At 35.1% G+C, this 23,503-nt stretch overlaps 1 protein-coding gene across 7 annotated transcripts in view; it reads left to right on the top strand.

The window, feature by feature from the left end:
* LOC107511005 (serine/threonine-protein kinase TNNI3K) overlaps window positions 1-23,503 on the top strand; it is a 256,099-nt gene that overhangs the window by 164,259 nt on the left and 68,337 nt on the right. For all 7 annotated transcript variants that reach the window (XM_016145058.2, XM_016145065.2, XM_016145059.2 and 4 more), the window contains 4 exons: window positions 2,535-2,587; window positions 2,920-2,972; window positions 6,647-6,779; window positions 19,484-19,593. In XM_016145058.2, the coding sequence (XP_016000544.2) occupies window positions 2,535-2,587; window positions 2,920-2,972; window positions 6,647-6,779; window positions 19,484-19,593 (349 nt within the window). The remainder of the gene's footprint in view (window positions 1-2,534; window positions 2,588-2,919; window positions 2,973-6,646; window positions 6,780-19,483; window positions 19,594-23,503) is intronic.

A 23,503-nucleotide genomic window follows, 5' to 3' on the forward strand; every position in this document is an offset into this window, starting at 1 on the left:
AAGATGAAATCTGTAACTTCCATCACTTTGCTTCTTTCAGAGTATCTTGATGTTGTGAGAAAATAAAAATGCTTTGGGGAAAGACACAAGAATGTTTCATAAAATTAATTGATCACTTACTATTTGCCAGACACTGTTCTAAGATATAAGATGGTGGCCTACTTGAACTGGATTCTAGATATTCACTGATACTAGCTGCTTATATAACCTTTGTTGATACACTAAGATTCCCTGAGCTTTAGATGACTCCTTTGGAAACTAAAAGGGTACAATTAGGTTAGTTCTAAGGCCTCTTTCAATTGTAGATTTATAGAATTTAAATAGTTATTTATAGATTGATGAGTGGTATTCTGTAAGTACTTGCTGACTAATACTAATATAAATATTAACTAATAAAGGGTAATCTTTATCATTCCAATCTCATGACTGTATTTTCATGTTTTTTAAATTAATTTATTAGTTCAACAATGTATGTTGAATACTCCTATGTAATAGGCAGTGTGCTAAAAATCCTAGAGATACAGAAATGAACATAATTCCTGCATCTGGAGATTTGCTGCCTCTCATACCATAATGTTCTGGGTAGCCCAGTGACCTAATAACCTTAAGTTTCTCTAACAGAATAAAATATTGCTAACCAGTCTACCCCCAACTTCAGCTAGCTGGTATAATCATTCTTAGTAATATAAAATATTTACTTTGGAAGAAATTTAAATAAACACATGAATAAACAAAATATTCCTTAGAGGTATAACTTAATTGGGGGCTTCTCTAGATCCATAGTTCTAAGCTACTGCCTCGATGACTGATGTTTTGGAAAAGATGAGAGTTAAGTAGGAGTTCTGAAAGTCTTTCTCTATGTTTAACTACAGCAGTTCCATTTGTACATCTATTTTATAGATTGAGATTGTGCTGATATTCATAGTTCTAGATCACTAATTGGAATTTAAAATAAAACAATGGACAGGATGTTTACATATGATCATTTAATATGATTAGTGAATCCAGCCCATTATGTGTTTTAAAGATATCTATGAAATGTAAATATTAAGGGATTATGATATGAAAACTACCCTGAGTTCTTCAGGAAATTCAGTGGTAAAGCATTTAGATGCATTTTTCTCCTTGCATTTGAACTTTTAGAGCACTCTTGATGCTGCAGAGTCTTTGTCATGATAGAGTGATTCTTATCACATGTAAAATTGGTCATTTGTAGTTAAAACAGCATCTTGGGAGGTTTTGTTTTGACATCCTAGATTACTACCACACTGTGCTCTCACAAGCAAAATGATCTTGAACACATTCTAGATTTTGGGTAGATAAAAAAAGGATTAAATATATAACAAAAGTTAAATTTGTTAATAATGGAAGTCTAAAAGTAACTTTTTTATAAAGCTTGTCAGTACCAGAAAACACTTATATAATATTCATATTATCGTACTTGACTCATTTAACACTAGAAAATATATTTTTCTTATTTTGATTATAAAGCAAAACTATTAAGGATAGAGCAGATACATAAATATAGTATAGTTTATATGCACTAAAAGAAATGCACTAGGTGATCTCCTAGTACTGTAATGACTCATTTTTCTTTAAAAGAAATTTTTTTCAATTACGGTTGACATTCAATATTATGTTAGTTTCAGGTGTATAGCATGGTGTTCAGTTATTTATACAACTCACAAAGTAATCCCCTCGATAAGTCTAATACCCACCCAATAGCATACAGAGTTATTACAATATTATCGACTATGTTCCCTGTACTGTACTTAAGAAAGGTATTCAATAAGAAGCACTGGAAGACAATCCTGGGTCATGATAGGCTTGCTTGTGAGATAGCCACAACTCAGTTTACTAGTATGTGGGGGAAATGACCTCTCTTTGGATTGTCCCAGCCTTGATTTAGTTCTTGAAAAGGATGTTCTTAATTTATCTTGACATCTGGATTGGAAAGGAGACTTTAATGATGTTTAAACAGTTTCTTCCCCAGGCCCTTCAAGAGTGATTTAGCTAGTCTCATCTCACAGGCCTTAAAAACACTACTTTGTCTTGAGATTGTAGCAAGAACATATTGGCCAAGACATTTTCCTTAAAGAGCCCTTTTCATGTCAGGCCCTGCCCGGAACTGTCTTTGTGCCTAGGGTTCCTACAAGCTGGTTCTCCTGCTCTAACTCTAATATGCCCGCAAATGCCTTTTATTCTTTGCCTGTCACCACAATTGTGTTAGTAAACGAGTTTCAAAGAGCTGAAAATCTGATCTTCAGTTAATGAGTCTTTTTGACAACTTTAGAGGATTTATCTAAAGTAGGATACTTTGTATACTTTCAAAGATAGATATAAAGTGATCACAATTTTTAAATATTCCTTTTGAATTAGCAAAAATAAGAAAATAGAGTCACTAGCCTGAGATCTCTATTAGCCCTTGAAACTCATTTAGATTATGGGTAAACAGTGGTAACTATTGTTCTCTTCCTTGAGGGGCCAATCAGATTAGAAAATAAAGTTTACCCAAAGTCTACTTTTCTTTACAGTCATAATATTCTTCTCTATGAGGATGGACATGCTGTGGTGGCAGATTTTGGAGGTGAGATTTCCGTGACTAATACCCCAAATGATATCACTTTCTTTCTTCCTTCCTAGTCTGTGCCTAATATTGTATGACAAATATGAAAATAGATTTCACTGTACCAGCTGTACTGCTCTAAGTCATTCACATTTCTATGACTATGACCTTGATATTTAAAAGTATATCTTTTTTTTTTCACTTTCCCCCTTTTAATATCCTCAGCTAAAAGAAAGGAAGTGCGAATTTAAATACGATAGAGTTTTCTGAGGGTTTTAAAATTTTAGCCGTAATTTTTGACCTTGGTTTTAAGATATTTCCTGTGACAGGAATTTTTTTTCTATTTCTCTTAGAATCGAGATTTCTACAGTCGCTGGATGAAGACAACATGACAAAACAACCTGGGGTTTGCTGCTGCTTATGTTCCCTATAATCATGAAACAATTAAAATGTGTAAACTCAGCATGAGAGGAAGTGAGATGAGAGCAGCTTTAAATGAACGAAATGTCATTGTCTCGGGGCAGGATTATGTTTTATGTTTTTATTTTCACTAAATCCTCAAAAGAACTATTTCAAGGCTCTACCAGAGAAATAATAGATAAAATAATACAGAATTTTTTCAAATATAACTGAAAAGTACATGGCAGGCATGGATAATTGGCTTTCATATTTAGGTCTCCTTGTTAAGTAGTGTAGTTAACATTTAATAGGTAACTATAAAATTTGTAGTTCATCAGCATCTGTTAATGATTCATTTTTCCACTTTAACATTATAAGTCAATAGGTGGTACAGTCAAACATTAATGTTTAAGTAAAATGTAAGTTATAACATCTGAAGCAAGCATAATGCACACGCAAAAAGTCTACAATTAAATTCATTACCCAACCTCTCCTTCACTTCCCCTTCTTCCCAAGAAAGTACACTTCTCTTTCTGCATAACCTGTGTTATTTAACTACCCAAGCTTGGGGTAATTTTTTTATTCCTTCCTTTTCTTGCTTCCACGGACACACTACTCAATCACTTTTTCTGATTTTCTAAGTGTTTCTTTTTTTAGAAAAAGTTCATCCCAACCTCTCATTTTCCACTGCTTCAGTTCAAGTCCTCATCATTTCTTTTCTGGATAATTGCAATAGGTTTCTGATTCCAGTCCTCTCTTTCAGTTCCTTTTTCGCAACATTACCTAGGGCTCCAGTTCTAACGGTTTACTTCCTCCTATAAACCATCAGCAATGCCCACTGCCCACAAACCAAAATCCAAATTCCTTTGCCTGGTAGCCTCCTGCCCATCCCAATCTGCCTCGGGGCACCTCTGTGACCTTCTCTCCTATGATGAGTTCTCTCAAGTTCCCTATGTACTGGCACACAAGCTGTGGCCATCCCCTTAATTACCTTTCCTCCCATAACTTGCCAGCCCCTCCTCCTCCTCCCCATGTACTCTTCCCTCTTTGCTTTTGTAGCACTTTGTGTGGCTGGTTTGCACTCTCATTCATTCAACATTTATTGAAGGCTGCCCATCATGTGTCAGGCATTGTCCAAAGGGCCAAGAATGCAAAACGTAGATAAAAGCTTAGTCCTTGATCTCAAGGAACTCGTTTTCTAGAGAGGAAAACATAGTAAGAGGCGATACATTTAAAACAGTGTGGAGGTTCAGTGATGAGATGTAACAAAGCATCATGGGAGCTCGGGTGGGATGAATAGAAGTCAGTTAGATGTGGGAAAACAGAAGTGGGTGCCAGGCAAAGTGAACAGCAACGTGAACAAGACACAGGAGTGAATAAGAAATATCAGACTTCCTGGGGGAACTTCAAAAAGCTTGGCATTGTTGGCACGTACTGTGTGAGGAAGAGAAAGTGAGAGATCGAGTTAGAGAAGAAGGCAAAAACCACATCGTGGACCTTGTTGTTATCCAAGTAGGATTATTCATGCTGATTTCTCCAGTTAGATTTCATTCATTTGTTCAACAAATATTTATGGACTACCTACTAGATGCCAGACATTCTTTTAGGAAATGGGGATATTGCAGTGACCAAAGTAAGGTACTTGTTTCTATGGAGCTAATATTCTACTAGAAGGAGATAGATCCTGAACAAATTAACAAAATATATATTAGGTGGTGATAAATGTTATAAAGAAATACAAAGCAGAATATATGAATAAAGAGTAATGGGTGTGCTGTTTAGATAGTGTAGGAGGGAAAGGAAACACTCGATAAGAGACCTGCTTTAAGAGTCATTCACGTGGGGGAAAGAGCAGTGTAGACAAAGGTAATGGTAAGTGCAAAGGCCCTGAGGCAGGAGAGCTCTTTGTGTCTTCAAGGGTAGGTTGACTGGAGTGGAGTGGGCAAGAAAGAGAATGATAGGATATGAGGTGAAGGCGGTGGGAAGAGTATGTCCTCATCTAGTACATGGGACATAGAGATAGCTAAATCAGCAGTTATAAACCCTGATGGCACATGTAAATCACTTTGAACACTTCTTAAAAACATACTACTTAAATCTAATTCCCAGAAATTCTTATTTTGTTGGCCTAGGGTTGATTTTGGGTACCTGTATCTTTGAAAAGTTCCTGCAGTTGATTCTAAAATGCAGCCAGTTGATACTCTGACTAAACAAACTTTCATTGAGTGGAATCAAATTGGATTTCACCAATAGTAAGTTACATCCTTTTGTAGTGGCAACAGCACAGTTTTCAAGCGCAGCCCTACTCTAGATTTGTTTTGAAGGCTATCGTGTTTCTTACAGTCATGTGGCCTTATGTAAATTTGCTAATTACTCTATTACCCCCCTGTGAAAAATTGATCATACTGTATGCCTGCTCCCACTTACAGTGTCGTGACAGAACACATAATCTGCTATATAAGTAGAGGCTATCTGGCATGTGAAAGCTCATGTGGAAGAACTACATGTGAGCACCATAATCAGAATAAAGATATTCTTGGAAAGCTATAATTATGCATGATTTCAGAATAAGGTAGACGCTTCAGAGGAACTACCAGCAGCTAGCACTATATACAGAATTTCAGACTAATAAAAGACTACTGATTTCCTTCAGTGGAAATACAAAGAAAGAAGATGTTTGGCTAAGTTCATTGATACGATTATGAAGCCATGGGGTTTTAGAGCCAGAAGGGTTTTCCCCTTCTGTTTTGCCTTTGAAGAATCTAAATTCCAGGAAACCTAAGAGACTTACTCAGAGCTGCCCAAATAATCAGCAGTAGACCCAGATCTAGAATTTTCATCAAACTCAAAATGTAGGACTGTTCTTTAAATAACAAATAATCCAAATTTGTGCATTTGCATTCCAGAATGGAATCATGTTTAAATCTGAAAAATGCATAATTGCAGAAGAAAAGAATGTAAATAATGCCATCTAAACATGAGGACAGAACTTTGTGCAGAGCAACTTGTAACATTCGTATGGGCTTTCTTACTGGGATATTGTGCAAACAGCATTCAGAAACAACATGACTGGGCAAACAAAGAAGATAATACAGACTTGATCCTGCCAGGGAGAAATCTTCTTCACAGAAATATTCTGGACACTCCCAGAAGGCCCTTTCTTGCCATGAGGGCATTATTTATGGGTCTGATATAGTGATTTTCTAAATTACAACTTGAAGATCTAAAGGAGGGAAGTGCCTCACACAGTACGTAGACCTACTCCCAGGGAAACATAGATTTCCTGGGTAAATCCACGGTTGGCTTTTCAGAAACTTATAAGCCTTCTAGGGGGAAAGATGCTCAGAGATTTAAAAATGCTGCTGCTGTGATCATCAATCTATAAGAGGCAGGGAAACTTGATGATTAATATTGCTGCAATATATTTGGAAAAATTATGAATTTCATGATTTTCCAATGATAAAAAAAACCTTTAAAAAACTGAATAGCAATAGTAAACATAAACATGTCATTTATGTATAAACATGCCAATTTATTGCACAAATTGAGAGCAGCATTGATATTATTTCATGTTTATATACTTGAGAATATTGGGAGAACACTTAACGAATCCTAAGAACACTGTCGTACAATAGAAGAACTAAACACTTAAATGACTTGTGGATATTTCTCAACACACAGAATCTCCGCTGGATGGCCCCTGAGGTGTTCACACAGTGTACACGCTACACCATCAAAGCCGATGTCTTCAGCTACGCTCTATGTCTGTGGGAACTTCTCACTGGTGAAATTCCATTTGCTCATCTCAAGCCAGGTAAACCATGCTACAATTAAAGTTTCTCTGTTTTCCTTGGTTCTGTGCGTTTTTACAACTTCAGGAAACTTTTTTTTCCCCTAAAATGATTATTCTTGGCAGGTCGGCAAGGTGAGAGGTAAGTAAACAATCTCAAATTGTTTTAAGGTGTATGCCCAATCCAAAAAATTTAATGACCTAATTCTGTGATTTTAGACATAGGCACACCAAAGTGTAAGTATATTTTATTAAAGTTTAGGGCTTTGATTTATCTGTTGTTAATAAAACAAGTAAATAACTATGGCCATGTAACGCATGGGTGAAAATGTGGACAATGCAATATTTATCGTTTGAGATTAGATTTCAGAAGTGCCTTTTTAGTGTTTATAGAGGGGTAAGCTGAAAGTAGTAGCACATAAAGATAACCTACCAAGACTGCTTGCTGCTTATCTCATATCTTACAAAGAAAAATTACTTTTCCTGATAATTATGTATTATATATATGGATACATTCCAAAAACGGGGCTTTGTGAGTGAGCCTAATATTGTTGGTAATATACATTATACTCTGTATAATGGCGGAGGTAGGGATTTCACTCACAGGAACAACGTACATCTATTTGAGATTTAAGGTAAATTTTATTTGTATCTGTCTCTCCATTTCATTAAGATTGCTTTCATGTCTTGTCATACTGTTTTCTTACTTGTGTTCACTATTAGACTAGAAACTCCTTAAGGAATTGCATCCCCAAAACTGAGCTTGCATGAAAAGTAGTTTTCAAATTAAATCATAAATAAAATTTAAATAAATTATATTATAAGTTCCAGTGGCCACCCTATCACAATATATCAGAAGGATAAAGTCAAAAGAGATATTAGGGAATGATAAATCTTACAAATGTGTATACTCATAAGTTAAAGTCTTAACCAGGATCACAGTAATTATTAATACTCAGATACAGAGCAAAAGCCACATTTCATACTCTCTTTTCAAGATATCTTTTCCTCTAATATGATATGGTTTTTAATTACATTTTGCATAGTGTCTAATGGAGTGTCCTTCACAGATTATATGCTCCGTACATAGTTATCAAGTACAATGATTATTTAATTGTCCTAATCTCTCTATATATATTTGTAGTTTTAAATGACTTAGCTTTTATTAGAGTGTTGAGTGGGGACTCTATTTTGAACTTGACCAACATTGCCACTTGTAATGTCTTGCTCTGACACGCTGCTGTCTCCTTATTCCTTAGAATTTTCATTCTGATACAAAGAGTGTATTTAACAAATCAAGTATAATTTTAGAATTACTGTGGTATTTTTCATAAGAGGGAGAATACATCTCCCTTCCTCTCACCTCCTGTGTCAATCTATTCACCTCTTCTTGTTGATTTTGTGTCCTAAATACATCTTGGATTTACCCACTACTTGCCATCATCTACCACCATCCTAGCTCAAGCCACCATCTTTATCATTTAAACTACTGCAATAATCTTTTTAAAAATCAAGTTTATTAAAGTACAACTTATACAATAAAATTTATCATTTTAAAAGTTCAATGAGTTTTAATAAATATATACAGTCGTATATCCACAACAGTATCACAATATAGAGCATTTCCATCACTTTAAAAAATTTTGTGGTGCTACTTTAGAGTTAGTCCACTTTTCCCACCTCCAGCCCTTGGCAATCATTGATATGATTTCTGTACCTATAGCTTTGTAGTTTTCAGATGAAATTGTGTTGTTGTATTCATCAGTAATTAATTCTTTTTCATTTCTGTGTGATATTCCATTATGTTAATAAACTTGGCATTATTTATGCATTCACAAGTTGATGATCATTTGAGTTATTATCACTTTGGGGCCATTATGAATAAAATCACTGAAACCATTCAGGTCATTGTATGGATGTTTTCATTATTCTTAGGTAAATACAAAAGAGAAAGGATTACTAGATCTTATAGTAAGAGTTTTTCCAAGGTGTTTGCATCATGATGGATTCCTACCAGCAGTATAGGAAAATTTCATTTGCTCCATATCCTTGCCAGCCCTTTTTCATTGTATATTTAAAGTAAAACATTAGCCATTTGATTAAGTGTATAATGATATATCATTGTGGTATTATTTTTTATTTCTCTAATAACTAAAGGTGTTGATAATCTTTTCATGTGTTTATTTGCTGTTCACATCTCATTCTTTGGTGAAGAGTTTCTTTGAATTGCCTCATCATTTAGTTGTAAGAGTTCTTAGGTTCTAGATAGAAGTTTTTCATCAACTTTGTGTTTTGAAGATATTTTACTCTAGTCTGTGGCTTGCCTTTCCATTTTCTTAGCGATATCTTCCAAACAGCAGCAGTTTTTAAATTCAGTAAAGTCAAGCTTTGAAATCGAATTTTTGTATATTCTGTCTAAAACATTCTTGCCTCACCCAAGGCTAGGAAGATTTCCTCCTATGTTTTCTTACAGAAGTCTTATAGGTTTAGATTTTATAAGATCCATTTCAATTTTAATTGTGCTATGGGTTATGTTTTCATTCTTTTGTTAATTTATTGGCTTGTTTTTTTTTAATATAGATTCCCAATTTTTTCATCATGCTTTGTTGGAAAAGCTCTCCAGTCTCCATTAAATTATTTTGGTAATTTTGTTAAAAATCAGTTGACCAGATCTCTGTGTATCTATTTCTGGACTCTATTCTGTTCTATTTATATTCGTCTACCCTCGTGCCACTATAATAATATTGATAGGTTACAGCAAGTCTTGACAACATAAGACCTCCAACTTTGCTCTTTTTCATAAAATTGCTTTGATTAGTCTAGGGTTTTTGCTCCTTTATATATATATTTTTAATACTTTATATGCTTTTTGCTCCTATATATTTTTGAATCAGCTTTCTGTTTCTACAAAAAAAAAATGCTAGAATTTTGATTGGATTGCATTGAATGTGTAGATCAGTTTGGAAAGAATTGACAACTTAAGTGTATTGAGTCTTCCAATCGATAAACATGGTGTATCTCCATTTATTTAAATCTTCTTTAATTTTTGTCACCAGTGTGTTTTAGTTTCCATCACGCAAACCTTGCACATAATTTTTTAGACTTAGCTCTATATATTTTGTTTCCTGATACTATTGTAAATGTTATTTTTAAAAATTTTAACATCCAATGTTTCTTTCCTCATATAGAGATATAATCTTTTTCTTGCCTCTCACATAGGTAAGGACCTCCAGTACAACATTAAATAGAGTGGTAATTTATATGCCTCAAACTTATCTATTTCTCAAAATTTTATCCACCACCACCCTATTTTAAACTGCCATCTTTACCACTTTAACTTCTGCAATAGCCATTTGACCGTTCTTTTATTCTTGTTCCCCCTTCCTCTTCAATCCCTACACTTCCACTGGAATTATATTTTAAAAACATAAGCCTAATTATGTGACCGTTGTTTAAAATTATCTTATGGCTTCCCAGGTTGTTAGGATTAAATATCAAAACTCTTAATATGTCCTGCAAGACTGTACATGATTCTGGACCTCTAACCTTACTTACATCATTTAACTTTACCATGCTCCCATCATTCTAGCCTTCTTTTGCTTCCTTCAGTATGTTGCATTTCTTCTGGCTTCTAGGCCCTTTCACAAGCTGTTTCCTCAGTAAATTCAGTCAACAATGACTCTACAAAGATTGCCATGAGAATCAAATGAGATGATGTTTTTGACTGAACTTTGTAAATTAAAATTCTGCAACTGTAAGATAAAAGATAAGGGCAGAGTGTAATACAAGACCAAGACTTCCTACAGTTCTGTACTTGAGTGTTACTCTCATTCTCCAGGGAGCCCATATAAATACTTCAAGTCATCTTGACTCTTCTCTTTCCTTCATTTCTTTTTTCTTTTCTCCTTTTCTTCCTTCTCTCTCCCTTCTTTTCTTTCTTTCTTTTTTTACTTGTTTTCTAATTTTCAGTCCCATTTTCTAAGTATCTCTCTTTCTACTGCTTCCTTTTTCACACCAGAATCCTAAACAGTATCTTAAATGGTATTATTGTCCTCAGTTTTGCTCACCACTTTTTCACCAATTGCCATATTATAAGTAGATTTAGTTTTCTAAAAACCCAAATTTGGTCATGCATCTTCCATTACTTAATATCGCCAATGTCTTTTTTTTTTTTTTTTTGCTTCTAAGATAAAAAACAAAATTTCTTAAAGAATCTACAAAGCCTCTCATAATAATTATGTTCCTGCCTGCCCCACCCCCAACCCAGGTATGCCTTTTGCTTCTTGCATACTCTTCTCTATGTTCCAGCCACAGGAGACTATTTTATTTCCCCAACATGACACATTTCCTCTCACTTTCATGTTTTTGAAATGTTAGTCATTTGTCAGAGACACTCTTCCTCATTTTTCATCATACTAACTCCAATTTACTCTTAGGTCTTAACTTAAATATTACTTCTCCCAATAACATTTTTCTTAATTCTCCAATATTGAATTAAGCTCATCTCCTCAAGGCCCTGTCATCATTTGTTATAGTATTTATCATATTTTACTCATACAGTTTTGCTATTTTTCTCTATTCTGTTATACTTTGCTAATTATAAAATGAATGTTTCAAAGAGATAAAGATCCCCTCTCTCAGGGACCCCTACAAATATTTACTCTATTTGGAGGGAAAATATTATAGAATAGAACAGTTAAAAGTCTTGCCTAGGAATAACTTGATTCCAATATTACAGATATTAGAATTTATAGCACTTTATTGGAAAGAGAATTTGTTTATGATAGAAGCTGAATTTTTTAAAGTTGGATAGTGACCATGCATCAAGAAATGAGACTGTTAATATTATTGCAGTGGTTAGGCTATCTAGCATGTGTTTAGCAATAAATTATGTAAAGCATCAGATTCAGTATAAGCTACATATTTGCCATTTACAATGAGGAACAAATCCATAACTACAGTGTGGGACAGCATTATCAATTATGGTAATCGCAACAGTACACATAGCTTTAGCGGAATCTTGTCTCCTGGGAAAAATATAAAATTAGAACAAAAATATTAACATTGACTCCTATGCAAGTAATGGTCTCTATTCAGAAGAACTTGAAGTTGGGGTCTCTTTTACATAGCATATGTTCAAATTAACTTTATAATTTCAGGATTAGAAAAAAAGAAAAACTGAAAAAGCTATCACATGCAGCATCCCAAAGGTCATGAAATCAAATGCCACAAGGCTAGCAGGAGCAGAGAAATGTTCTACATGGGGCAATGTGATGAATGGGAAATCACATGCTCTGACTCAAGGGAACAGCTGCTACCCACCTTCATCCAGGGGTGTCATGAAGGAACATAGGGATGCCTGTTCACTGTTACCATATTAACTAATTTTTGTGTATTCGTTTAAAAACCTGAAGATTTTCAAATGTTGGCAGTTACGTCAATTTTTAAGGAAACATTTTTCAGGCTAACACTGTATGAGCTAGAAACAACTGGCATAATGTTCAAGAGCATGAGTCTTGCGACCTTATGCAAACTATTTAACCAAATGATACTTCAGTACTTCAGTTTCTTTCTTTAAAAAATGGGGATAATAATAGAACCAACCCCAAAGTGTTGGAATTGTGGCTGGCATTAGTAAGTACTCAATAAATAAATATTAGCTATTATTTTCCTTAGGCTATCATTAAGGGTTCCTCTGGCCAGAAAACAAAGAGCAATAGGGCATTACCCAGGCTCTCATAATACAGAGAGGGGGCGAGAAAAGTACGATCAGCATAGTACAACTCAACTAGGTTGAGGCACAGATTCCTTAGGATGCTCCCCAGATGGATCTCCTGCCCAGACAAGTGGTGGGAAAAGGATATCAGGGAAGGATCCTTAGAGCAGATGATGCCAGAACTGCATCTTCAAAAGATGAGTACTAATTAAATAGGTACAGTGGGGAGGTAGAGACGGTGTCCCAGCAAAAATCTGTATAGGCAAAGCGCAGAGGCATGAGAGATTCACAAATAATTCAGTAGGAATGAATCAGAGAATACAAGGGAATCAGTAGCAAGACACATGTTGTAAATGTAAAACTAGAGCCAGATGGAGAAGGGCTTATGTGTCAACAGTGGCAGTCACTGCAAGATTTGAAGTAGGGCAATAGTATAAGTTTATTATTATTTTAAATTCTCCCTCTTGCTACAAAGCAAAGGCTAGATTAGAGAGGTTCAAAACAGAGGTAAGGATATCAGGTTATCTAGAAGAGAATGTATAAAACCTTAACTAAGGTAGTGACTTTGAAAGAGAAGGGCTTTAGGAAATTTTATGTATGTATGTATGTATGTATGTATGTATGTATGTTTGTATGTATGTTTGTATGTATGTATGTATTTTTCTTATTCCTCCTATAGGAGATTTTAATAGAACTGGCCAATGAGTTGAGATTAGAGCACATGGGAGAGGAAGAAGTCAAGGATGACTTCAGTCTTCTGGCTTATTCGGCAGACGGATGATGGATATAGGAAGAGAGCAGATTTGTGACAGAAATGATTAGGTTAGAAGAAGCCAAGGTGTAAAGCCAAGGAGAGAGGGAAGAACCAGGCAAGATTAGAAAGGAGCTGGTAGTACCTGGCGAACAAAAGCTGTCTTGGATACATTTTAGAGGAAGAAACCAACACCTGCTTCCTCAATTTTATTTATCTCATGGGCTCATCACTTCTGATATATGATAAAAAACTAGAGAAGAAATTTGGGATGAATTAATCTACCAATATGTACTTTATCCAGTCCCATTTCCTTACACCCAGGTATCCAATTTTGTAGATCACTTTCAGATGATAGTTTGGGGCCAAAGAAGAGAGCCTCTTATTTTCCTGTGTGGTGCAAGCTGGTTCACAAGGAAACTCAACTCTGCACCCTGGGATTCCTTAATGCCAGGCTCTAAGTCTAGGATGTGGTAGCAAATTTTGAATATTTGCCAATTAATTCTAGACAGATTTTGGTGAGACTCCATATTGAGACTTAGCTCAGATTTGTAAACTGCAGTCCAGGAGCCAAATATAGCTTACGGACCTTTATTTGTTTTACATATGGTTTTTAAAAATATGAATAGAAGTACATTCAGAGACATAGTTATGTCATAGGCCTCATATATGTAGCTACCCTTGCTTGAATATTAGATGATTATGTATTCCTCCATATGTGATTAGGATCCTAAAGTATTCAACATATCATAACCTCAAACGGCTTAAGCACATCGATGTTGTGGACTGTGTTTTGGCAAGAGATGAGAAAATAGGAGTGAGTAAAGTTCTGAAATCTTGTGTCTGCTATGCTAATCTTTATCAGTTTTTCACTGAGAAGACTAGAGCCAAGCAATCACTACACAGATCACTGAAAAGATCAAATCGGTCCAATGGATGGTGATATTTCTATGAATATAGCTGATATTAACATCCTGATACTTCATTACACTGACAAAGATTGCAATGAGAACAGACAATGGTGCAAATTAATCTATTCTTCTGACAGCCTGTAATGAGAATGGGATGTGGTTTAAAAAATTAAGCCATTCTTAGTACAATCTCAAGATTGCAATCTCATGGTCTCTCTCAGATGCTATATGCTCTGGTGATACATCATTGAAAAGTGTCAGTTTAACGAAGAATGTGTCTTAGCTCTTGCTTAGATGGTAGAATGCATTTGCTTTGTTTTACCGCAGCCCTGCCCATTAAAAACAATGAAGTAGAATCAATTGTGTTTTTTAGAATACACATACACAATCAGAATTGGGGGAAGAAATCTGGAAATTTTATCGTAGTCAAAACTTACAAACAATTATACTTTGCTCTCTTTTTATATGAATGCCTTGATTTACTTTTTTAAAACATAAGAGAGTAAGCGATAGGTTACTTTAAGAATTCAGAATCTAGTATCGATTCATCCATAATCAATACATAACTAATTAAGTTCATCGTGAAGAGCTGTATACTCATCCTCTTCACAATGGCCATATTACATTCTGAGCTGGGGTTGATGACCGATGGAATAGTTTGTAGCTTTGTGATTTGCAGTAATCCAATGCAATGTTTTACTTGGTATTCATAAGAAAACCTCAAAAGGAACTAATATTTCTGGTCTAGGCAGAACAGAAAATATACGATATTTTTTTTATCTTCTAGATTCAGACTAAAAGGAATCATATAGACCCTTAGATATATAGATAACAATTATAGCAATAACAACAACTAACACTTACTGAGAACCAACAATGTACCAGATAATCTATCTACTCTTTTAATTCTAATAATAACCTGTGATTTGGGTCCTATTAGAATAAGATAGATGCTCAATGTCACATAATAATAAGAGCTATAGTCAAGACTTAGATGCATGGCTCCTTGTTCCCAAAGCCCATTCTTGGTACCAGTACACTATGTCCTCACTGCTTCATATTTAAATTGAGAGAAACTGATACTCACAGAGGCAAATTAGCTTAATTAGGATCTCTAAGAGTGCTAAAAGCAAAGCCAGACTGGAAATTAGGCCTTTGGATTTCCTTGTTAAGGGCATTTCTTAATAGTTACACTTCTGTTTGTTGAAGGCCCACCCCAAAGTTTTGAAAAAAATATAGTATTATATACCAAATTGCCACCAGATTTCTATAATTGACCTAATTATGTTGTAATTTAATATTAAACTAAACATTATATTTATTCTACCATGTTTCTTGATGACCAGGAATTATTCTCTGTCCTAAAAATTTAATAATGAGCAAGATACTAATTGACATTAATCTTCACTTGTTTGTCCAAATACTGTTCACTGAGACCATGATCATGTTTTTTTTCCAGGAAGATATTTTGAACTATCTAACTGATTGATTCATTCAATGCATATCTACTGAATGCCTACTGTTTACCAGTCACTGTGCTAAGCACAGGAGATACAGTGCTGAAAAGACATAATTCCTAACCTCAAAGAACTTTTGATCTATTTGCAGAGGCAAGCTAGCAAATAGATACTTAAGTATAAAATGATGTATGTTATTGTAGTACAGGGTGCTGTGGGAGGACAGAGGATGGACACCCAGAAAGTGTTCATCTAAGCTGTGACCTAAATGATAGTAGGTATATGCCAGAAAAGAGGGTAGGGAAGAAGATTCCGGGAAAAAGAAATCACATTTAGCAATTGAACCATAAAAAGCAGTGAAAAATCCAGTAATTCATTTCTTTCTTAATTATGTATTCATTTACCAAATTTTATTGAAAAGCAGAACGCTTCATTTTTTTCTTAGTCTATTACCATTCATGTACAATGTTCAATATATTTTGTCCCATGAATAAATGAGTGAAGGTTATCACATGTTATACTGAATGCCTCTTTTGTTGTTCATTGACCTCTTTTGAACACAACACTGATAATCTCCATTCATAGCTTTTCTTTTTTTGATAAAGTTTTGATAAACAATAAAGAACTTGAATTCACAAATCTACACCAGGGTATTATACCCTTGAAGCAGACCCACAAAATTGTGTTTAATTCAACTCTCATTCAAGATAATTGAAGTGGGAGACAACTATGTTCTAGAATTGTGCTGTCCAGCATAGAAGCCACAAGACATACATGGCTATTTAAATTTAGATTTATATTAATTGAAATAAAATAAAATTTCAGTTTTTCTGTCACACTAACCACATTTTAAGTGTCTAATAGCTATATGCTACCATATTGAAAAGCACAGAAGAATATTTTCATCATTGCAAAAAGTTCTATTGACTAGCCGTACTCTAGAAGATTATAAGCTTTACTAAACTATCGATAATTATTTCAGGATAATGTTGGAGAAAGAATAAGTGCTCAATAAATAGTTATTGATATTTTTTAAATGTAGCCTTATTCTCTTTTAAAAGCAAAATTTTCTTCGTGAAAGTAAAAACCAACATTTACATAAATCATTTAACATATTTTATCTAGCAATGGCCACTTAGGCTAAACTCACAGGGTAATTTCAAAGGTGACGAATTTCAATTCCATGACCCCTCCTGTTGCATTGCCCACGTTCTGGTGGAGGTGCTAATGAGTAGTATCACTGCCAAGAGTTGTGAAGCAAAAAGGAGAAGGAAATGCCAAGCCTTACAGAATCTACGCTGAATAATGAAGAATTAATATCTTTCATCTTAAACCGATTTTCCAGACATAGTACCTACCAAGAAGCAAACAAGTAACTTTATATACTTGATATCAGAGTCTAAAGGAGTTTCAGAAAAGATCTTTTGTACCTGCATCTGAGTTTAACTCACTTTATGAATAGTCAGTCCCTCCCTACGCATTAGGATATGTATAATTAGTTTAAATATGTTCACTATACTGGTTTATGTTTTTATAGGTGCTCCAGCTCAACAAAATCCAAATGGTCATATGGTGAAAAAGTAGAGTTAGATTAATGGTCATTAAGCATCAGTTTGTTTGCTTACTTATTTACTGCATTCCAAACAGAATCGAAAATAGTCAAGAGTAGCCAATGGTAAGGACCTAACATGCCTAGTTTTTTGTAACACAAATGACACATTTTATAAGTCAGTGTTAAGTTTGCTAAATATATATTTTATCAGTCTTTTGTTTTTCTTTGTTTTCTTAGTGTTAGCAACCATAGCTCTACCTGATAGTGGCTAGAAATTGTTGGCAAATGTGACAGGGAAAACATTATATGAAGGGCATTGAAGACAAAGGAGGAAATGAAATTCCTAACTCTGCTCTCTACCTGAAACTATAGTACTATTAGAACAGCTGTTGTAAGGAAGTATTAAAATGCTAGGCAGGCAAAAGAAGTGAAGTTAAGATTTTAAAGACAAATAACTAATAAATGTTTGGGAAAATACTAAACCTCACTACTTATCAAAGAACAAAATTTAAACAACAACAGATGAGCTGATATATTTACCTCTCATATTAGCAAAATCTTTTATAAAGTCAGATAAACTAATTCTGGTGCAGGTGTAATAAAAACCCTCTTATACACTTGCTAATGAAAGTATAAATTAGTACAGCTATTCAAGAAAATAATTTATCGGTATGTATTAAAAGTCTTTAAAGTAGTTATTTCCTTTGATATACTAATTTCACCTCTCAAAATATCATAAATAAATAATCTATGAAATCAAGAAAGTCACATTGAAAAAGACATTCTTTGAAGTGTTTACACCCAAATTTGAACAACCTAAAATTGAAGAATGATTAAGTAAATCACAGTAAATGCCGAATCATTAAAATATGCTAAAGTGGAGTTTTAATAACATGGGAAGTGCTTATATTTACTTTAGGGGAAAAAGTATTACATAATTGTATATTAGACATGAGCTCAATGATATAAATATGTACAAAATACTCAAAATATTTTAACAAGTGTTTTCTCTGAAGATTTTATTCTTTCTAGTTCTTTTAATTTTATAAAATTCTACCAAGATTAAGTACAAATTTAACATGTGGCAAAATTAGGTAGTAATTCTGACTGATGCATAAAGCAAAATGTTAAGTTATAACGCATATAATTTCCCTAGATCAGATCTATAAACGGTACTTAATTGGAGTAAAAGTTGGTGGAAGAGAGGTAGTGGTTGAGAGAATACCTCAAAAGTCATTAAGATAGAGACAGATGCTTATGACATCACAATCTAGATGACAGGAAGTGGCAATGTCCTGGGACTTTATCTTCCCTCTGACACAGAGCAATTTTTCTGAGGAATAAAAAGAACTTTATGTGTTGTTCACAAAGTATCCTCAATGGGAAGTGACTGAAGAGAACATGGAATCTAGAACAAGAGGCTATGCCTACTTCGCATTATATTTAATTTTTTTATGAATTAAAAACTAATTACATACATACACAACACATACCAGTAGCACACATACTCACCTTGCTTATGTGTGTAAATACTGTGATGCCTGGTACAAAATGTGCTCAATAAAAGTAACTATAAATAAGCTTGGTTTCCAAGGGAGTATAGAAATCACTCGTTGTAGAACATAATCAGCAATCAGTAATCTACAGTGAGGTCCCAAGAATCATAACATAGTAACAGGGAGTTTGAGATAAGCAATATTCAGAAATCTGAACAGGCAGGCAGCACTAGGGAGTTCAATCAATGAGTGCTATTAGCTAAAATGATGGATTTGAAGTTTCTAACAGTTTAGCAAATAATAACTACTTTATAAATATTAAAAATTAAAATCCCAACATTCTCATAACAAGTAGTGGATTTAAGCTTAAAAAAATAATCTGTATTACCCAAGTGATTCAAAGTGCAAAGGGCAGTAGCACCCCTTGTCTCGCTATGAATAGTGCTACCTTGAGATTTATAATATTGTGCAGTCTGGCCCAATCTGCCTTTCAGTCTTTAATTCCTATAACCTCATATACATACCCTATACTTCAGACACACACACTAAATTACTTGCTATTTGCTCATTCCTTTGTGTGTTCCTTTGTTCTGTACAAATTCCCTCTGCTCACTATTTGTTGAATGAGCAACCAAATGAATGAATTTATAAAAATAAATTTACAGTATTAAATTATCCAATGTTTTGTTTAAACTTAAAAAAAAAAAAAGAAAACAGCATAGAGTTCTCTTTGAATTTCTCCTGATGGAGCACAGATTGATTCTTGCTGATTTTTGTTGCCTGTTCATATGTTTCTTGAAATAAATATGTGAATTTCAAAACTGACATGACCATTTGGTTTACAGCGGCTGCTGCAGCAGACATGGCTTACCACCACATCAGACCTCCCATTGGCTATTCTGTTCCTAAGCCCATATCATCTCTGCTGATGCGAGGGTGGAACGCATGTCCTGAAGTGAGTAATTTTTATTTCCTCTTAGAAAATGTGTTATGGTCAAAATCTGTCACAAATAGTGTAACACCAAAGTCTACTTTCAGTGTGTATTTTAAGACTGCCAAAGCGGGAAGACCGATTTGCCTTCTGCTCTTTAGTCTCTAATTGCCTCAAGAAGTCTGAGTATCTCATATTTCTTTGCTGCCGCTCTCTGATTTTGAAATGTTTCTCACAACTGATTAGTAAAAGAGAGACTAGGTGTGACAGATGACTCACAGTCTCATCTCAGCTGCAATTTTATTAACTACGCTTGAGCCCCACTTAGTCATTTTTGAAGGAAGAAATTTGGCGCAAGATGGATTTGGGCAGCCTTTTAACCATGAGGCAGGTCTTCAGGCAAAGGCCCCATGACAAGTGGTTTTTAGTAGCGTCGGCTCAAGCAGGAGGCAGGAGACCTGGTCCTAACTCTTCTCTAACTCTCTGAGTATCTGTGTGATAAAGTGGTTAAGGGCATAGATTTAAAGTCCAAATGGAGAGATCGATGTTATGGAAAGAATAAGTAAAGTACAGTACATAAACAGTAAAAAAAAAAAAAAAGTTTAAATATCACAGATCCCAGAGAATAGAAGGGAACAGTCTTATAATCTCAGAATGAAACCCCAGACCATCTGTCTGCAGGAAAAGTTTCTTTTTATTTGTACCAGACAGCTTGATGTCCACTTTGTTCTCAGAGATTGACAGAGGAGGAAATTCCACAACTTCTCTTCTGATAGAACAGTTTAGTACGGGGTCTAAGAATCCTCCTGCCAGTATGTTTTGTCGTCTATTGAAATCCTTGTGTTTTGACGTCAGCCCACATTGATTCTTCTGCTCTGAGTGGAGAGAATTAGTTCACATTCTTCACACTAGAAGTCCTTGTACATAGAGGTCTAGTAGCCCTTATTCGTTCAGTACAAACCATCCTAGTTCTTAATGTCCTTTTCTTATATGTCCTAGTTTCTGATCCTTCCCAAGCACTTTATCTCTCCTCAACAAAGGAGAAAATAAAATAAATCTCTTGTTATCTCAGAAAGTATCTCACCAAAGGAGAAATAGAATAAGCCCCAATACAGATACATGCCAGGAGAAAGCAACTTTCCCATTCTTTTTCTAAAGGCAAAAGCCATACCAAGTCATTACCCAGTCCCACAAGTGTACATGGAAATGAACAGTATTATGAGACATGATTGAGTATCTCAGAAAAACTGCTACTCCTGATCAAGAATGTGTATTTATTTGTGCAGAATCTTCTCGCACTACCAGAACGTAGCTCCATAAAAGCAGGGAATTTTGTTTATTCATTTTATTTTGTTTGCTATTGTAACTCCATCACCTAGAACTGTACCTAGTAGATGCACAAAAATATTTGTTGAGTAAATGAATGTATATCATTATTGCTTATCATTGCCTCCAATCACCTCACCTGGATTTCAGTGTCCAGAAAAAATCGTCCTAAAAAATCCCATGACTTGAAGTAGTTTGGAGTATGCTTTCCTTGTCTTTCAACATGAACCTCAGGAATATTTTCTAGAAATAAATGTGCCAAGCACTTAATCCAGAATTTCCTTCTCTATGGGATGTGAGCTGTTCCAAAGTGCCACATAAAGTAACAATCAAGGGAATCCTTTTTGCTTTTATTAACTGACTCTTCATGATTATATATAAGGGACACATGGAAGTTTCGATTTCGAGATAAAAGCAAGTCATTGACAGCTTCTAAAAGCATTTTGGCAGGGGGAGGGGGAGTGTGGGGAGTAGAATGGATGCCATCAGTAACAGGTTTGGAAATGACAAAGAGAATCTGAATAGGGCCAAAGAAGTGTTACATTTATGATTTAGGAAAAATACACACACACGCACACAGAGGCCAAAAATCACATGTTTAATGGAAAAGTTTTATTGCTAAGCATTGAAGACTATCAGCACAGGTCTGGGCTCTGGGGATGAGGTTAAGGGAAGAGAATGAGGAGAAGGCATAGTAGGAAAGCAAAGTCTCTCTAACTGGCAGTATCTAGGCTTGTCACTCAGGCTTGTCACCCACACCTTGGCTTGGTTATAGCATCCAGTTCAGCATTGTGAAGTCGAACAGCTTCTTCATGTGACATGCCTGAGTCATCGTTACATGACCCAGTAAGGTCTTTACCATGTCAGTATGCTGATTAGTGAGGAAACAATGGGCTAGTTTAAATTCTTTCTAGTTGTTTATTGAGTCTCTGCTGTAGACACACACACAGACACACACACAGACACACACACACACACACATATGTATACATACACATACACACAGACACAGCCCCAGCCCCAGGGATAGGTGCTAGGGTTCAGTGTAGTTATGCTCTCAATGGAGCTTAAGATCTACTGGTCAAATGGAGATTAAATGGATGAACACATTAGTAGTCTTATAGTTATAAGCTAAGATGAAGGAAAACAAGGTTAGATCACAATGCATACTAAAGGCATGCTAGCCAATGAGAGGCACAGGAGCTAGTACAGGTCAGGAAAGTCTTCGCTAAAGAAATGATACATGAGCTGAGATCATAAACATAAACAGGAATTTGCTGAATGAAGGGGTTGGTGAGAGAGTCTAAGCAAAGAGAACATATGCATATTTGTCGTGAGAATATACAAGGTGAGAGATTTAGTTATTGGAACATTGTACCCATTGAGTGATTAAATCTTTATGCCAGGCACCATTTGAAACAAGTTCATCTTTAAGGCAGAGAACATCATGCTGTCCTGGTTGTTACTTTCTAGATTGTCAATTTCATGACTCATTCTTTTTTTCTTTTGTCTTTTTTTGCCTCACTTTTTGAATTTTAAGCACATTATTGTTTCCTATGTGTGTCTTCTAACTCAGGACCCCAAAATATTAAACAGAATCAAGACTCATACAGATAAAAGAAGACAATGAGAATACCAGCCTATGCTTATTGAAAAACAGTGAGAAAGAAGTAGGAGAATGTCCTGATAGATAGGATCAGATTTTGAAAAGCCTTAGAAACCAGAATAGGGAATTGGGACACGAAATTATAGGCAATTGTATTTTGGTCTCTAAAGCATTGAAGAAGCATGATAAAAGTAATTTGGGGGGGAGGGGATGGAATTTATCTGAGTTTGATTTGAAAGATTTATTCACTTGAAGAATCATAATTCCCTTAGTGAGGCAGACACTGAATTATCTCCTAGTGTGCATTGGAATAGCTAAGCATTGTTTCTTAATGTATGAGCTGTATATTACATGCTCCAGATTACCCCAGAATGGTTGTTAAAACAAAGGTCCTGGGACCCTATTCTAAATCTACTAAATCAAAATCTCTGGAATGGAGCCTGGGACTTTGCATTTTAACAAGTACCCCAGGTAATTTGTGCCCAGTGAAGACAGAGACCTTAATGGGCTGAAACAGAAGCAAAAAACAACAACAACAACAACGAAAAACACTGAAGTCAGAGCATCCAGCTAGGATGCTATTGTAGTAATTCAGTTGATTACAACACAAAGGCTACAATGGTTACCATGGGGATTCAGAAGCAGGAGCAAACCTGAGAACTACTTCACAGGAAACATAACATCATTAAGCAGGTGAAAGACTGGATTCAGGAAATGGAAGAGAAAAAAAAGAGTCCAAGAGAACTGTCATCCCTGACTCAGTCTGAAAGGTGGTTAGTGACCAGAGTACTACTACTCATTAGGCCTTTAGATATAGCAGGGATATTGTTGACAGTGAGAGGAGAACAAAACTAAGGGCTCTGCAGTATACTGAAGGCACTTTAAAAAAAGTAGAAAAGCAAAAAGGATAGCTACCAAGAAAAAAAAAAAAAGTAACCTGGTCTGTAAAACTGAGGGAGCTGTCAATTAGAATAAAATTATTGAGCAAGAAGTTGGCGTAGA

The sequence above is a fragment of the Rousettus aegyptiacus genome, unplaced genomic scaffold, assembly GCF_014176215.1.
Source record: "Rousettus aegyptiacus isolate mRouAeg1 unplaced genomic scaffold, mRouAeg1.p scaffold_m13_p_1, whole genome shotgun sequence".
Classification (NCBI taxonomy): domain Eukaryota; kingdom Metazoa; phylum Chordata; class Mammalia; order Chiroptera; family Pteropodidae; genus Rousettus; species Rousettus aegyptiacus.